General features: G+C 44.1%; 1 gene segment (V, D, J or C); it reads left to right on the forward strand.

Moving 5' to 3' along the window:
- The first annotated feature begins 860 nt into the window (after nucleotides 1-860).
- On the forward strand, nucleotides 861-17,881 carry LOC142904845 (Ig heavy chain C region-like). The segment is given in 10 exon segments: nucleotides 861-974; nucleotides 3,466-3,530; nucleotides 5,060-5,413; nucleotides 5,504-5,857; nucleotides 15,956-16,309; nucleotides 16,440-16,793; nucleotides 16,938-17,291; nucleotides 17,378-17,404; nucleotides 17,488-17,594; nucleotides 17,678-17,881. Coding segments are annotated over 8 exon segments (1,749 nt in total).
- The last annotated feature ends 662 nt before the right edge of the window (nucleotides 17,882-18,543 follow it).

Here is an 18,543-nt window from a genome sequence, read left to right on the forward strand (position 1 = left end):
TTAGCCTTCAGAGGAACTGGGTGGTACCTGTGTGGATATAGTGTCTTCCTTCAAGTTTCTTCATGTGGCTGAGTACCTGGCCTGGCACACCAACAGTGCGGCGATGGTCAGCAAAGCAGAGCAAAGACTGTATTTCTTAAGAATGCTCGGGAAGTGTCACCTGCAGGACAACCTGATGGAGAGATTTTATCACTCCGCAGTGGAGAGTGTTCTGTCCAGCTTTGTTTTCTGACATATGCCATTACAGTCTGATATGCCAGCCTCACTGTAAAGGACAGGACAGCCCTGCAGAGGATCATAATACTGGCACAAAAGATCATCAGCCACCCTCTGCCCTCCCTGGACAACATTGCAGACTCTCCCACCACCATATCAAATGCCATCCTTGACAGTAAATAGCGGCCAAATGGAAGTTGAGACAGATAAAGAGACCGACGAAATACACTAACGCGCTGTATTTTATTGCTTTTATACTGTGGACTTTTATACACGTTGTTTTAATTCAATTTTACTTTATTCATTGCTTTATATTCATATTTACTTATATTTATTGTTATTCTTTGCACTTTGGTCTGGGCATCCTGATCCAATCTCATTTTAACTTGGTGCAATAAAGCTGTTTGATTTGATTTTGAATTGGCCGATCCATCTGTAAAAGGAGTTGTATCACCTACTGATCAGCTGTTATTCTCTCCTGTTGCCAAGAGAGACAGGCCAGGAGGAGAGAGAGAGGTGTGACCAGCTGTGATGTCACTTCCCCAAACAAGCCAAAACAAACACAAACAGGCCAGTTGAACTTCCTTTTCCCTCCCTGTACTCTGGCTTCTTTTCTCAGCAGCTGTTACACAGAAATAGCAGCAGGCGGCCGACTGCTGCAGCTGCTCCCACCGAGATGGAGGTCGAGATGTGGAGGGAGGGCTGAGCAGGCAGCCAAACACACGGCAGGTTTTTGTGTGGTGCATTTTCACCGTGGGGTACGTGGGAGCCACAGTGATACAATCCCATTTAGCCGCCGTACAAAAACCTCCCAGTATCAGCACTCAGTGTGGAGGATGCTGCACGCTGCCTGCCACTCCAGTTTAGGAGGAAACATCATCCAGGTGAAGGTGTGTGATGCATCAGGCCACTCTGGCCTTAGAAAAGTTTAGTCATATTCTGAAGGTATTATTATGTTTTAATCTAAATGCTTATACATAATCATATACTCACTCAGATGATTCCTAAGAGAGGACCCAGGAATCACCCATCGTAAAACAGTTACCTTAGATGACTGCCGGATCCAGGCCGAGAGAGGATCCGGCGTCTCTCTACCAAGCATCTCTACCTCGGACCTCAGCCTACATCTGGGAACACTGACAGCAGCAACATCCAATGAGGGTGGGATGCGAAGACCAGACAGCCAATCAGAGGAGGGTGTAATCTGAGAGCGCCAACAAGAACAACTGGACCTTTTCTATCTATAAAGACTGAGGAAGGGGACAAAGAGTCAGTCGGATTTCATACACTGATAGCACTTGTTGATTTTAGGCTTGAACTTGACCCAGAGCTCTGTATATTTGAATCCTGAAGTAATTTGTTTACTAAAGACATATTGAATTCAGCATTCTCCTAAGATTCTTCATTCAAAGAAAGTGTGGCTCGTTAGCACAATGCCAGAAAATAAGGCGATCCAACAATTTGGTGACCCCAACATGATGAAGAAGGAGAAGTGATCTGATGCAAAGAATTCAACAGCGGTAACTTCGGAGGACAACTAACGACAAAGGGGCCCCAGTAAAAGTTAAGCAGACACCAGTTTCATCGAAGGTCTGCACATTGGCAATTTCCAAAATTTGTCGTCACTGTCAATTCAAGTGCCCTAGTAAGAAATTCTGGATACAAGTATACCATAAATATTCGGTTCATCACCGGAAATACGGATAATCACCCGAAAGATACAGTTTAAACTCTGGAATTATACGGTTATCGCACCGGAAATATGGTTATTAAAAGGCACTAGAAAGATACAGTTCGAACACTGTAAGGGGGTCAGAAAAAATTGGGGTGGGACTCACAGCGCACTTGACGGGACGGACACTCCTGGCGTCCGAGGCCTGTATTGTACAGAATACATGTTGTGGCTGTGGCACGTGCATGTGGCATGCGCTGCAGTACACAACCGCAACTCCAGGGGGGCCACACTGATGCCCAAGTCAGAGAAACCTCCATGAGAAGATCCAAACTAAACACTGACACTAAACACCACCCTGTACCCAAAACTACCCTCTACTACCCTCCCACCACCATATCAAATGCCAGCCTTGACAATAAATAGCGGCCAAATGGAAGTTGAGACGGATAAAAAGACCGAGAAAATACGCAAGCGTGCTGTATTTTATTGCTTTTATACTGTGGACTTTTATACATGTTATTCTTATTCTATATCACTTTATGCATTGCTTTATGTTAATATTTACTTTTATTTATTGCTATTCTTTGCACTTTGGTATGGGCATCGTGAACAAATCTCGTTTCAACTTGGGTACAATAAAGCTATTTGATTTGATTTCCATTTGGTCATCGGCCGATCCATCTGAAAAAGGAGTTGTATCACCTACTGATCAGCTGTTTGTCTCCTGTTGCCAGGAGAGACAGGCTGGGAAGAGAGAGAGGTGTGACCAGCTGTGATGTCACTTCCCCAAACAAGCCAAAACAAACACAAACAGGCCAGTTGAACTTCCTTTTCCCTCCCTGTACTCTGGCTTCTTTTCTCAGCCGCTGTCACACAGAAATAGCAGCAGGCGGCCGACTGCTGCAGCTGCACCCACAGAGATGGAGGCTGAGATGTGGAGGGAGGGCTGAGCAGGCAGCCAAATGCACTGCAGGTTTTTGTGTGGTGCATTTTCACTGTGGATACTAGACCCACGGTGATACAATCCCATTGAGCCACCGTACAAAAACCTCCCAGCATTAGCACTCAGTGTGGAGGATGCTGCACGCTGCCTGCCACTCCAGTTTAGCAGGAAACATCACCCAGGTGAAGGTGTGTGAGGCATCAGGACACTCTGACCTTAGAAAAGTCAATTTTTATTCACAACATATGCTGGAAAACATGCAGAATTACTCTTCAAACTCTTGTGAGGAGTGTTTGGATGTTCCTCCAGCTCATTTGGATGAAAAGCAAACAGGACTTTGGACATGGTTGAACTCATCCTTTCTCCTTCCTCTGGATTATTATACCATCTCAATGTGCAGATTATAGAAAGTCTGGAGACTTTTTTGTAGAGGAGACATTTAGTGTGACATTGGAACTGAAGCCTACTTTTGAAAAGGAACCAAACTCACTGTTGTAGTGAGTCTGACTTTTAACTATTTTGTTTAGTAAAAACAAACAAAAAAAAAAACAAAGGCATTCATTTAGTTGTTGTTGTAAAGGAGGAGGATCCATCAGTCTGAACAAGCTGCAATAATGAGCTGAGGTGAAAGCACTGTGTGTACTTGCTCCACTACTCCTGTTTACTTCAGCCAAGGAACCAAGCTGACAGTTCTAGGTAAATATGCCCATTTATGATCTGCAAAGATATGACAACCTTTTTGAATTGACCGGGGGGAAAGGTTTTAGTTTGATGCTGCGTTTCTGCACTGTGACAACCTTAACAAAGCCTACATTGGAAAAGGGACAAATCTCACTGTTCTGGGTGAGTCAGAATTTTAACTTCTTGGTTTTAGCAGAAAAACTGTTTATTTTGGCCAAGGAATCAAAATGATGGTTTTAGGTGAGTCGACATCCAAAGAAGTATTAAACAATGTGCATAGGCTGTGTAGTTCAAGAAAATTTAATGATTTGGATGTGTGTAATACATCAACGAACAAAAAAAAGTTTTGGCCAAACTATTTGTCTATTTGTGACCATGCTCACACTTTGTGCCCATTACTAAGCTCACTTTGGCTCAGGAACCAAACTGGCTGTTCTCATTGAGTTAAGCACCATAATCTCCTCTGATTGTTCCTCCCTCAACAACACTACAACACTACTGTTTTAAAATGATGGCCAAGATGAAAAGGCAAAAGTGATGCAGCATGTTGGAAAACAAAGGTCAGTTCACCTGAGAAGAGGCAGACAGTCTTCTTTGCAGTTTTAAAGTTACATTTGTTGTAAATCAAAAATAATTTAAATGAATTAAACCCGCAAATTCTAAAGGAACGTCTCAGTTTGGGTGCTGGTGGGGTTTACTGTGACTGTGGGACACTGCAGGCTTTCTTCGGCCATGGGACAAAACTGTCTTAGTTGAGAAATCATTTTAAAGCCAGAGTAATTTCTCTAAAGGTTTGATGTCATGAAGGTGTTTCTGCTGTTTGATCTGCAAGGGGATGTACTGAATCATAACACGGCCACAAAAACATTAAGAGCTGTTTAAATGGTTAAATTGTGTGAGGAAAGAATGCAAGTTCAATTAGAGTGAATGAGTGTGAAGTGTAGAAGAAACGCTGCTAGCAGCTTTTTTCTGCAGTCTCGTATCAGTGTGAACAATTATTATCCTGCTTACTTCGGCAGTGGTACCAGACTCACTGCTGGGTGAGAAAATCCTTCAAATATTTGACACGTCCGCGCTTCTTTACCTAATTGAGTGTTAACTCAGAGAGCTGTCGTATGAACAACATGTTGTTTAGTGGTATAAACGTCATTGATGTGTGTGGTCAGAGCAGAACTTGACGAAAACTGAAAAACATAGAATATGTGGGCAGCAGGACTGGATGAAGGCTGCTGACAGGACTCTAAACTGTTGCACGCAAGCTGATTATTCTGTGGTGCTTTTTGATTTCAAACCCCGTCGAGTGTGAAGCAGCCGGTCGGTAGATTAGTGAGTTTTTCACACGCCAGTCGGCAGTATGCTCGACTTCTTATCCTCCCGTCTTTGGAGAAGGAACCAGGCTGACGGTTCTCGGTAAGACTTCCTAAGAGACTTTTTACACAAACCGCCAAGGTGACCCGAAATTGCGTCAACTCTGAATGTTCCCTCGAGTTTCTGTAACCCCTACCACATCATGCACCGCTACATTTGAATGTTTGTCTCTGCAGAAGAAAATCGCCAAGTGACATTACCAACGGTGCAGATTATTAAACCTTTAGAGGAGCAATGCAGAAACCAGAAGGACAAAGGCAGCAAGAAGACTCTGGTGTGCGTGGCCTCAGACTTCTACCCAGACCACGCCTCCGTGTCCTGGGAGCAGAACGGGGAGGAGGTCAAGGATGGCGTGACAATGGGCACAGCCGCCCTTTGGCCTGAGGAGGAGAACTACTACAAGATCAGCAGCAGGTTGAGGGTCTCTGCTGACACCTGGTTCAATCCTGGCACCCAGTTCAAATGCGTCGTCAGGTTTTTTGATGGGACCATTTACATAATTAAGACGGATATAGTTAATGGTGAACCAAGTGAGTTGACTAACTGGGAAATAACCAAGTCTTTGTGTTTAACCTGTCTCAGCTCCAGCAAACCCCAGTCTTTTGTCTATTTCACTGCAGAAGAAAATTGCCAAGTGACACCACCGACGGTGAAGCTTATTAAGCCTTCAGAGGAGGAATGCAGAAACCAGAAGGACAACGGGAGAAACAAGACTCTGGTGTGCGTGGCCTCAGACTTCTACCCAGACCACGTCTCCGTGTCCTGGGAGCAGAATGGGGAGGAGGTCAAGGATGGCGTGGCGACAGACACCGTTGCACTGCGGCCTCCGGGGGAGAAATTCTACAAGATGAGCAGCAGGTTGAGGGTCTCTGCTGACACCTGGTTGAATCCTGACACCCAGTTCACATGCATCGTCAAGTTCTTTGATGGGGAAAAGTTTATGATTACAACAGCTATGGTCAATGGTGAACCAGGTGAGTCCACTGGGGGGATGAGAAGATGTCCAACATGACGACTGGCTGGAAAATAACCATGTGTTTATGTTCAATCTGCCTCTCAGCTCCAGTAAAGGACAATCTGACCATAGGTAAGAATGTCTTTGATTTGAGGTGTGACATGATCACCATGAGAAGCTTCAGATTTTCAACCATCTGCTTAAAGCCCCTGTAGAGAAATATTTCAAGATCAGCCAGTCGGCTAAACTCTCCTGCGTTGTCTTCATCGCCAAGAGCTGGGTCTACTGCGCCTTTGTGGCATTTCTGCTGTACAGGCTTCAGGTTGGTTTCTAGCACAGAGGCATTTTTGACATTTGACCTCTGCCTCTTCTCCTCTCCTCCTAAAAACACCATGTGTCTTCATGCTCAGGTCAGCGGGGAAGCTAAGCTGCTGAGAGAGACAAGCAGAGGGGCTGCTGGGAAATGAAGCCTGTTCAAATCTGGAAACCCTCGCATTCACCACTTCTTCTTCTACTTCTTCGTGTTCGCATAAGTGTTTTTTAAGAGCACATTTTTTTAAATTTCTTAATAAAGTCGGTGTGTGGATCTTCACCGTGGTACCTTATTGATTCAAGAGTGTGCGAGTGCATCAAGTGTGAAACTGGGACCAAAACGCTGCAGAGGCGCAGGATGTGGTCACGCAGCCTTGTTTCTCTGCTGAGAAACAAGGCTGCCGTCTTGTTTGTTACCACAGCTACGCTCCGTGCATTGCACCTGCTTCTCCGCAGTACACACACACACACACACACACACACACACACACACTCTCTCTCTGTCGACCCAGCTGGGAAAACATTCATTTCTGTGTCAACTAAAGCTGCATTATGAGTTACTGCAGCTCTTTAAACATTGTTTATCCATCACATTAGGTTCAAGTCCTGTGTCAAACAGACAAACCGCATTAAAATTAATCAGCATGTGGAAACAATGAGAGCTCTTTGTTGAGTGTCATTGTAAAAAAGTAAATTGAAATAATCACCCCATCTTCTAATGTCATTAATCGTAAAACAACAACAACACAGAGAACCTCCAGGAAATTGCATATTAGCCCTCTGTTGAAAGCCTCCTGCTTTGAGCCAATGTTCTCCTGCACTTTTCTTATTTCTCACGATGCCTTAAAATTAGTCACATTTTTATCTTCTGATTGTGCGTTATTTTTAACAGTCATTTTCCACTGGAGGCCTTGGCAGGAACCACAAAGGTTGAAGCTTGTTTTCACCACGATTCCTCCCACCTGATACTGTAATGAGCATTTTATTATTTTTTTTTACTGTGGGCATCAAATCATTGTAATTTAGCAACTAGAGCGAGGAGGCGGACAGTTGTGACATGTAATAGGGCTCTCATCATTGAGGAACCTTGCGACCCATTTGTTTTGTTGTTTTTAGAAAACATTGAACAATGTCAAAAACATGTTTGTGAGAGTCAGCGTCAAGCAAACAGGAAGCAGCAGATGTGCAACCACAAAGTATACGCAGCATCTCAACGTCTGAGCCACAAAACCTCATCCTGCAGAGACAAGCTGTTGCTTCTGCTGCTAAAACCAGAGCTCAGGTCTCTTCTGTGTCTAATGGAATCACCAAAGACATGGTGCTGATATTTATACTGTTAGTAACCAGACACTTTGCCATGTATATGCAGAAGCACTTTAACTGTCTAACCTGTTGACCTGTTGAAAACAACCTTCACTATAAATATCTGCATCTGTGTTAAAAAGCATGATTCAATGTAACAGACAGGACAGACTAGAATGTCAGAATCTCTCAGGGAAACAAGTGAGGGGACAAAAAGTTGGCTACATAAGAGAACCAGCAGCTCATCACTGCCCGACTCTCCTGGATCCACACAATCATACTGTTAAGCACAGGCACGTGTCTTGTGACCAGACTGAAACCTTCCACTGACATCTCAGCTGTGCCTGATGCCAAGTGCAGAATGTTTCAGTGGGCAGGGCGCCATCTGCAAGATAAAGTTGCAACACATTGCACATAGCAGACGAGCAAGAAGACTGGCATCATGAACTAGATTAGACCAAACAGAGCTCACTGCTGTGGCTGCAATTTGCTGCCATCTAGCTGAAATAAAAGCATATTGCAAATATAACGCAAATAACATCATAATGTTATATTGGCCACATTGGTGCAGTGGTTGGCGCTGCTGCCTCACCCCAAGGTACTGTCTCTTAAAGAGATGAGGAAATGGTCACTTATATGGAGTTCATGAGCTGTGCAGTTGTAAGGAGGAGAGACCAGAACAGCAGGTTAAGTCATCAGTGTGTCCTTTTCTGCATGTCATGAAGTCAATGAATTGATGTCAATTGATGAGCCTAAAACTGTCAAGGCATGATGAAAAATCTCTAGTGTGGGTTATATTAATGTTGTTCAATACCATATTAATTTGCCAACTGTGGTATTTTGCTGATGCATCTTTAGCTAGTGAGAGGATGAAACTTGTTACAAGTAGCAGTAAAACCAGTACCACTACAAACCAATCATGATAAGAGCTATAAATGAGGGGATGACACAACTTTCTCTCTCTCCACACACAGCTCTCTCTTCTGCTCCTTCCTCGTCCACTGATACACATGAGCACCCTCAACACCTGACACACACCACATGACACAAGAACACCTGCACACAAACACAGCTAACATGTCTCGAAACACCAGACATAATCTCCTTCAGAGGCCTCAGTCTTTATTTTACACCAGCAGGAGGAGACCTAATTCAACAAAAGTGATGAGCAGAACATCAACACATTGACAATATGAATATTGATCCACAAACCAGGGTCCCTCCCACCTGCAATACTTTCATCTTCTCTGACAGACAATACATGAGCGAAGGTCTCAGAGTGAAGACAACATGGATTTCATAAAACACGTTACTTTAATTCTTCTGCTCAGGATCGAAGGTACAACCAGTCCCAATCCTTCCCAACTGTATCATCTCTCCAGTTAGCACAGCTAAATGGTCTGCTCTCCTCACAGGTCTGATGGCTGGGGACGACGTCATCCAGAACTCCACACTTTGGACAACTGAAGGGGAAAACGCCACAATGGACAGCAGACACACAAAGGGTGAAACTATCTGATGTACTGGTTCCGACAGCTGCCGGGAGAAGGCATGAAACAGATGGTGCTCACTGTACCCAAGTCCGAACCAAAATTTGAGCCAGTCGATTCTCGACTACCAAGACCAACGCCCTCAGTGGGACGTTGACTGTTGACTGGATTTTTATAAGGGCAGTTTTGGTGCTCATGCAAAAACCTTTTTGGCTACTTTTTCGAGGATTTTGGAAATGAAAGGTGGTTGGAGAAGGGAATGAGATTAGTGTAAATATTGGGATACGAGCCAGTTTTTCAGGATTTGGGTGATGGTGGCAGTTTTGAAGGAAGAAAGAACTATTCCATTGGTGAGAGGAGAGTTAACAATGACAGATTGGCAGTCACACAAAGGAGAGGCATGACTTGCTCTTGTTATAGTTCTGTTATTGGGTCACAGTACTTTTCCACTCAGCATGCCAGCCACTCCTACCTCATCAGCCAACTCCACTCACCTGTGCTCACAGCTGCTCTTCATCTGCAATCAGCTCAGTATATATGCTCCTGCTCCACACCCATTCTTTGCCAGATTATTCTTTATTCTCATGCAAGACCTTCCCGCAGGTCTCTGCATGCGCACCTGTTGCTGACCGAGCCCGGTCCTGCTTGGATTTCCCGGTGTTCTGACCTGCCTGCTCCTGCTCCCCAACCACCAGACCAGCCTTCAGCCCCCGAACAGCCTCCACCGTCAGCTCCCTGACAACCCGACCAGCCTTCTGCCTGATCCAGCACCTTCTCCCTTACCTGCCATTTCACCTGCGGACTGTTCTAATAAAGGTCATTACAATCTCTACTACGCTGTTTGTGCTGCATTTGGGTTCACACCACTCCCCATTTTAGCTTCAGAGGTTTGAAAGACATCAGAAAGTTGGGAATTGGAACCATTGTGACAGTGCTGAGGGGAGATTGAGTGCATGTGTGGGCACAGGGAGTTTGAAATAGGTATGAGAAAATATTGGTGTGTGTTGGAAATTTTCTTTTAAAAGCTGCTTTAGGGCTGATTTTACAGGAGGAGACCTTCAACAAAAGTGACAAGCAAACCAGGAAGTAACATTAAAGATGATCTCTCCCACCTCCAAGATAACATTGATTTTATTTGACTGCAGTGTGAAACTCTGCAGAGATGAACTGAAACCACAGTGGAGATGTTACTTATAACCAGATGTACTGGTTTTGGCATCGGGGGGGAAAGCATGAGCATGGCTGTCTGCACATTTTATGGTGGGAAACCTGGCAACAAGGGAGCCGACAGAAGGTATTCAGCAACCAAAGAAAAATTCTCCACTGGCGCTCTGACTGTGAAAGACCTGCAGCTGGAGGACAGGGGCATTTACTTTTGTGCTGTAAGCAAACATGGTAATGCGAGATGCAGAGCGGCTGAACAAAAACTGATTGGGCAGCGGAATCAGGAAGTGACTTAACTCTTACCAGAAGCTGGAGCACCAGAAATACTCTGAGAATAGGGCAGAGGAACCAACATGAAGCCACATCTCCCGACCACATCATATTATCTTCATCGTTTATCATTATTCACATTAGACTTTGAACTCCATGTATGATCTCCACATGATGCTTATGTTTCTGTTCCTCATCACATTCAAAGAACTTCCTCACTGTCTACTGAAATGTTGAGCTTCACATGTTAACAATGTGACGTGATGACAACATCACTTCCTGTCTCTTCCTTTGGTTGAAAAAGCAGCACAAACAACTCCAGCTGGGTCACTGAACTCAACATGACGCTATTCACATCATGTTAAAACCTCATCATCTCCAGGATGAAAGGTGACGTATTTATACAGTGTTTCAATTCATTACTGACCTGAGAGAAACAACTTATTTCTCACTGTTAAAGTCTTTTGAATGTTTTCCCAGTAATTTAATCCAAACAAGCAACTTCACATGCTAAGACAGACACTCCACCACTATCACACTAATCTAGCAACTTAATGTTGCCTTCTAATTCCTTCCAGGAGTTTCTACCTCAGTAAAGGTCAACAAGTTTTCCAGACTCCCACCGACCTGATAGTGAAACCAAACCAAGAAGTCCACCTGAGCTTCAGACATACCATCCCAGGCTATGACACCATTCTATGGTACCAGTGCTCACTAGGAGATTCTGCCCTCAAGCTTATTGGTTATATGTATTATGACTCTCCTACAATCCTGGAAGCCCAGAAAATAAATCCAGAAGCAGATGTGTTCCTTACTTATGATAATTTACATTTAAACACAACATTGGAAAATATAAAGAATTTACTTTCATTTTGTCTCTGAATGTTTTATATAAAAATATCATAATTAGAAAATCAAAAACTTGCACAACCATCTTGACGGCTGACATTTCACCAACAGGGGGAGGCAGAGACCAGGTAAGACAGCTTTTCACCGCTGCTGCCCACTGCTCCCTCAGAGGATGATGGGTCAAATGCAGAGGACAATTCACATCCTTCAGGATGTGACAATCACTGGTTGTTAAACTTTAACTTACTTCTCATCTCTTTTTATTAAGTGAGCTCAAACACCGTCTCAACTTAAAACAGCAGCAAAAAATATTTTCCTTGTTTTTTTTTCTCTCTCTTTGCATCAACAATCTTGTTGTCCCTCCTCCTGGTGAGCACAGTGACCTTCAAGGACTCTCCTCAACAGATAGTAGGAGAGAACACCACAGTCTGCCTATCCTGCAGTCATAATGACAACAACCTTCAGGTGATGCTCTGCTACCAGCAGAAAGTGGACGGCCGGTCTCTGGATCTCATTGGTTACACATATGGTCAGAGTTCCCCGACCTATGAGAAGCAGTTCAAAGACCAATTCAAGCTGATGAGAGAAGATGTGACTTATATGTGGCTTCAAGCCCCTCCCTCACTAAAAGCCCTGATCTCTTCCTGTTACTGGGACATGAGAATGAGCAGAAGAAGTTTCATCACTTTCATCCACAGCGGCTCCAACATGTCTCCGTCTCTGACTGGACTTCTCCTCATCTTACTGCCATGTAACGTCCAAAACATTGAAAACACTCATTTCATTGTTGTGTTGAATTTCTAAATCAACTGAATTGTACATCTTTAATTTTAATTCAGCTGAATTTTAATGCAATTTCCTTTTTTTCTGACAGATGAGGCGCTGACTGAGATTTGAGCCGTCCTTCCCAAAAATAGTCAACGCGGCAACAAGGGTAAAAATCAGCTGCAGCCACGATGACAGCAGCTTGACTGTAATGCTGTGGTACCAGCAGAAGGACAAGGGCTCGATCAGCTTGATTGGATACAACTATTATGGCAGTAGCCCTGACTATGAGGATCAGTTTAGGAATCACTTTGAGATCACCAGGGAAAGCAAGCAAAAAGGAGCGCTGATAATTCCCAGAGCTGATCCGTCACACTCAGGTGTGTATTTCTGCGCTGCAAGAAAGAGCACAGTGATGTGGTTTAATGTCTTCACTTCACTTAAAACCCACATCTCCTTGAGACCCTGACTGCACCAATGATTAAAGTGTGGAGGAAAAATAGGCTGAGAAACGTCTCCGACATCAGAGCTCTGTCTGCTTTAATATTATTATCATTATTGTTGATTTTACATGAGTTGATCATTGATCAGAAATTTCCAATCCATGAATTATGTTGGTATCAGAATCCAACGCAAACACTGGATTGGATCGACCCCACCCTGACTTATAATAGCAGCATTATGCAATTGACAACAGACTTTATGGAGCTCACAAGGACAGTCGGAACTGCAACATATCCCAACCTGCAGTAAATGTACCCAAAGTCTACTTCAAGTAGTGGAATCCATACACGTGAGCGACTAAAACCAAATCAAGAGAAGCTGCTGACTCTCTGACCCTCCTTCTCTAAGTGTGTCTGAACCCATAATGGAAGAGCTGCAATGTCAGCATGAAGAACATAAAATGAAATTTCCTTGTGAATTATGGAATCACAGGAATGTCAAAATTAAAAATGAATGAATGAATGAATGAATACAAATATAAAGGTACATTTTGTCTTTGCCTTTTCTGTTTTGTCATTGTAAAAGACTAATGGAAAAAACAATGACAAAAGTTTTTTGCCTTTGCCTTTTCCTTTTGTCCTTTTTTTGTCCTTTTTTCCTTTTGTATTGTGCTTTTACCGTCTGGTAAAAGCAAAATGCACTCAGAAGGCTGTGGGTGGGGCTTTCTGACCAGGATTAGTAATCGACACCAGATCGCTCCATGGCTAGCTCTGGGCGCATTTCCAGCGGCGCTTCTTCTCTTCTTCTTGTTGTCCCCATAATAATATGTTTAACTTTTTTGTGTTTCAAAACATTTTAGTCGGCCTTAAAATTCTTTGTTTAATGCTGTTGACTTGTTTCAAATCACTGTCCTCGCTGTGAAAATCAAGACAATGAAACAATCCATCGAGTCATAAAATCTTTTATTTTTAGCCACAAAGCACTAAACAGTAACAGCTTAATTCAACAGATGTTGACACAAGTGCGTTAAAATCGCTCACAAAGCGAAACTTAAGAGGCAGCAAACTGCTGCTTCTTAAGTTTCGCTGCCAGCGAACACAAAACACAAAAAGAACATTGAGTAAGCGGTGGTAGCTAACAATTTTTTAACATGACACAGCAGTTGTAATGTGCAAATAGCCTTAAAAAGAAAGTTGCTTGAGGTCACAATACACTCACACAATAAAGCTATTTGATTTGATTTTTTTTTTGGTCATCGGCCGATCCATCTAAAAAGGAGTTGTATCACCTACTGATCAGCTGTTTGTCTCCTGTTGCCAGGAGAGACAGGCTAGGAAGAGAGAGAGGTGTGACCAGCTGTGATGTCACTTCCCCAAACAAGCCAAAACAAACACAAACAGGCCAGTTGAACTTCCTTTTCCCTCCCTGTACTCTTCTTTTCTCAGCCGCTGTCACACAGAAATAGCAGCAGGCGGCCGACTGCTGCAGCTGCTCCCACACAGATGGAGGCTGAGATGTGGAGGGAGGGTTGAGCAGGCAGCCAAACACACGGCAGGTTTTTGTGTGGTGCATTTTCACTGTGGATACTTGGGACCCACGTGATACAATCCCATTGAGCCACCGTACAAAAACCTCCCAGCATTAGCACTCAGTGTGGAGGATGCTGCACGCTGCCTGCCACTCCAGTTTAGCAGGAAACATCACCCAGGTGAAGGTGTGTGAGGCATCAGGACACTCTGACCTTAGAAAAGTCAATTTTTATTCACAACATATGCTGGAAAACATGCAGAATTACTCTTCAAACTCTTGTGAGGAGTGTTTGGATGTTCCTCCAGCTCATTTGGATGAAAAGCAAACAGGACTTTGGACATGGTTGAACTCATCCTTTCTCCTTCCTCTGGATTATTATATCAACTCAATGTGCAGATTATAGAAAGTCTGGAGACTTTTTGGTCAAGGAGACATTAAGGGCATTAAGGGTTCATTGGAACTGAAGCATACTTTGGAATATGAACCAACCACATTGTTTTTGGTGAGTCTGACTTTTAACTATTTGATTAAACAGAAAAAAACATTCATTTAGTTTGGTTGTTGTTGTAAAGGAGGAGGATCCATCAGTCTGAAGAAGCTGCAATAATGAGCTGAGGTGAAAACACTGTGGGCTACACTGAGCCTACTCACTTCAGCCAAGGAACCAAGCTGACAGTTCTAGGTAAATATGCCCATTCATGTTCTACAAAGGCCCTGCGATGAACTGGCGACTTGTCCAGGGTGTCACCCTGCCTTCGCCCTAAGACAGCTGGGATAGGCTCCAGCAGACCCCCGTGACCCTGAATAGGAATAAGCGGGTATGGAAGATGGATGAATGAATGTTCTACAAAGATATGAAAACATTTTTGCATTGACCAGAGGGAAAGGTTTTAGTTTGATGCTGCGTTTCTGCACTGTGATAATCTTAACAAAGCCTACTTTGGAAAAGGGACAAATCTCACTGTTCTTGGTGAAAACGGTTTACTTTGGCCAAGGAATCAAAATGATTGTTTTAGGTGAGTCGACATACATCAACAAACAAAAAAAAGGTTGGGCCAAACTATTTGTCTATTTGGCACCATGCTCACACTTTGTGCCCATTACTAAGCTCACTTTGGCTCAGGAACCAAACTGGCTGTTCTCAGTGAGTAAAGCACCAAAATCTCCTCTCATCGTTCCTCCCTCAACAACACTACAACAATGCTGTTTTAAACTGATGGCCAAGATGAAAAGGCAAATTCTAAAGGAACGTCTCAGTTTGGGTGCTGGTGAGGTTTACAAAAACATTAAGAGCTGTTAATGTGGTTAAATTGTGTGAGGAAAGAATGCACGTCCAATAAGAGTGAATGAGTGTGAAGTGTAGAAGAAACGCTGCTAGCAGCTTTTTTCTGCAGTGTTGTATCAGTGTGAACAATTATTATCCTGCTTACTTTGGCAGAGGGACCAGACTCACTGCTGGGTGAGAAAATCCTTCAAATATTTGACACGTCCGCGCTTCTTTACCTAATTGAGTGTTAACTCTGAGAGCTGTCGTATGAACAACATGTTGTTTAGTGGTATAAACGTCATTGATGTGTGTGGTCAGAGCAGAACTTGAGGAAAACTGAAAAACATAGAATATTTGGGCGGCAGGACTGGATGAAGGCTGCTGACACGACTCTAAACTGTTGGCAAGCTGATTATTCTGCGGTGCTTTGTGCTTTCAAACCACTTCGAGTGTGAAGCAGCCGGTCGGTAGATTAGTGAGTTTTTCACACGCCAGTCGGCAGTATGCTCGACTTCTTATCCTCCCGTCTTCAGAGAAGAAACCAGGCTGACGGTTCTCAGTAAGACTTCCTAAGAGACTTTTTACACAAACCGCCATGGTGACCTGAAATTGCGTCAACTCTGAAAGGTCACTCGATTCTCTGTCACCCTCCCACATCCTGCACCACTACCAGACTGGAACTACTGCACAGCTTTCACACTGACTTGAATGTTTGTTTCTGCAGAAGAAAATCGCCAAGTGACATCACCGACGGTGCAGATTATTAAACCTTCAGAGGAGCAATGCAGAAACCAGAAGGACAAAGACATAAAGAAGACGCTGGTGTGCGTGGCCTCTGGCTTCTACCCAGACCACGCCTCCATGTCCTGGGAACAGAACGGGAAGGAGGTCAAGGATGGCGTGGCAATGGACACTGCCACCCTACGACCTGAGGGGGAGCAATACTACATCATGTGCAGCAGACTGAGGGTCTCCGCTGACACCTGGTTCAATCCTGGCACCCAGTTCACATGCATCGTCAAGTTATTTGATGGGACCAATAACAGAATTAAGATGGATCAAGTGAATGGTGAATCAAGTGAGTTGACTGGGCTTTGCTGGAGCCAAGAGATTAATTGGTTATTTCCCAGTCAGTCAACAGGTTGGACATTTTCTCCTCCTGCCAGTCTGACCACAGGTAAAGATGTCTTTTGTCTATTTTGCTGCAGAAGAAAATTGCCAAGTGACCGCACCAACCGTGAATCTTATGAAGCCTCCAGAGGAGGAATGCAGAAACAACAAGGACAAGGGCAGAAAGAAGACGCTGGTGTGCATGGCCTCTGGCTTCTACCCGGAACAGGTCTCCGTGTCCTGGGAGCAGAACGGTGAGGAGGTCAAGGATGGCGTGGCGACAGACACTGCAGCACTGCAACCTGAGGGGGAGAAATTCTACAAGATCAGCAGCAGGTTGAGGGTCTCTGCTGACACCTGGTTCAATCCTGGCACCCAGTTCAAATGTATTGTCAAGATTTTAAACGGGACCAGTGATATAATTACAACTGATACAGTCAATGGTGAACCAGGTGAGTTGACTTTGGGGTGGAGAAGATGTCCAACCTGATGGCTGGCTGGGGAATAACCATGTGTTGGAGTTCAGTCTGCCTCTCAGCTCCAGCAAAGTAAAGTTTCACCAGAGGTAAAGAGTTTTTTTTTACATTTCTCTGCAGAGGAAACTTGCCAAGTGACACCACCGACGGTGAATCTTATAACACCTTCAGAGGAGGAATGCAGAAGCAGGAAGGACAACGGAAGAATCAAGACGCTTGTGTGTGTGGCCTCAGTCGTTTACCCAGACCACGTCTCCGTGTCCTGGGAGCAGAATGGGGAGGAGGTCAAGGATGGCGTGGCAACAGACACTGCTCCACTGCGGCCTCAGGGGGAGCAATACTACAAGATCAGCAGCAGGCTAACGGTCTCTGCTGACACCTGGTTCAATCCTGACACCCAGTTCAAATGCATCGTCAAGATCTTCAATGGAACCAGTGACATAATTACAACAGATACGGTCAATGGTGAACCAGGTGAGTCCACTGGGGCGATGAGAAGATGTCCAACCTGACGACTGGCTGGGAAATAACCATGTGTTTGTGTTCATTCTGCCTCTCAGCTCCAGTAATGGACAGTCTGACCAGAGGTGAGAATGTCTTAGATTTCAGGTGTGATATGTTCCCAGTGAGGAACTTCAAAATTTTAACTGTCTGCTTAAAACCCCCATAGAGAAATACTTGAAGATCAGCCAGTCGGCTAAACTCTCCTACATCGTCTTCATCGCCAAGAGCTGCGTCTACTGTGCCTTTGTGGCATTTCTGCTATACAGGCTTCAGGTTGGTTTCTAGCACAGTGCCACCTTTGACCTCTGCCTCTTTTCCTCTCCTCTTAAAAACACTGTGTGTCTTCATGCTTTCAGAGGTCAGCGGGGAAGCTGAGCCCCTGAGAGAGACAAGCAGAGGGGCTGCTGGGAAATGAAGACTGTTCAAATCTGGAAACCCTCACATTCACCACTTCTTCTTCTACTTCTTCTTCTTTTTATTTGTGTTCATACAAGTGTTTTTTCAGAGCACAGTTTTTTTTAGTTTTTTTTTGTTTAATAAAGTCAGTGTGTGTATCTTCACCCTGGTACCTTATTGATTTAAGAGTGTGTGAGCACATCAAGTGTGAAACTGGGGCCAAAATGCTGCAGAGGTGCAGGATGTGGTCACGCAGCCTTGTTTCTCTGCTGAGAAACGATGAAACTGTCTTCTTGTTTGTTTCCGCAGCCACGCTCCTCGCATTGCACCTGCTTATCCGCAGTACACACACACACACACGCCCTCTCTCTGTCCACACAGCTGGGAAAACATTCATTTCTGTGTCAACTGTCAACTGTGAAGCTGCATTATGAGTTACTGCAGCTCTTTAAACATTGTTTATCCATCACATGAGGTTCAAGTCCTGTGTCAAACAGACAAACCACATTAAAACTAATCAGCATGTGGAAACAATGAGAGCTCTTTGTTGAGAGTATCATTGTCAGGAGTAAATTGAAATAATCACCCCCATCTTCTAATGTCATTAATCGTAAAAACACAAAACAAAATGCAAAAAACACAGAGAACATCCAAGAAGTTGCATATTAGCCCTCTGTTGACAACCTCCAGCCAAAGCCAATACTCTACTGGACTTTTATTACTTCTCAAAAAGCCTTTAGGCCGTTTGTTGGAGCAGTATAAACAAAAAGGCATCTTCTCAACTGAAGACTTGACATTCAGTATTTCTACCCAATCTTCTTGAGTC

This window comes from Nelusetta ayraudi, unplaced genomic scaffold (assembly GCF_046127955.1).
Source record: "Nelusetta ayraudi isolate G7.1 ecotype Tasmania unplaced genomic scaffold, CSIRO-AGI_Nayr_v1 ptg000133l, whole genome shotgun sequence".
Lineage (NCBI taxonomy): Eukaryota > Metazoa > Chordata > Actinopteri > Tetraodontiformes > Monacanthidae > Nelusetta > Nelusetta ayraudi.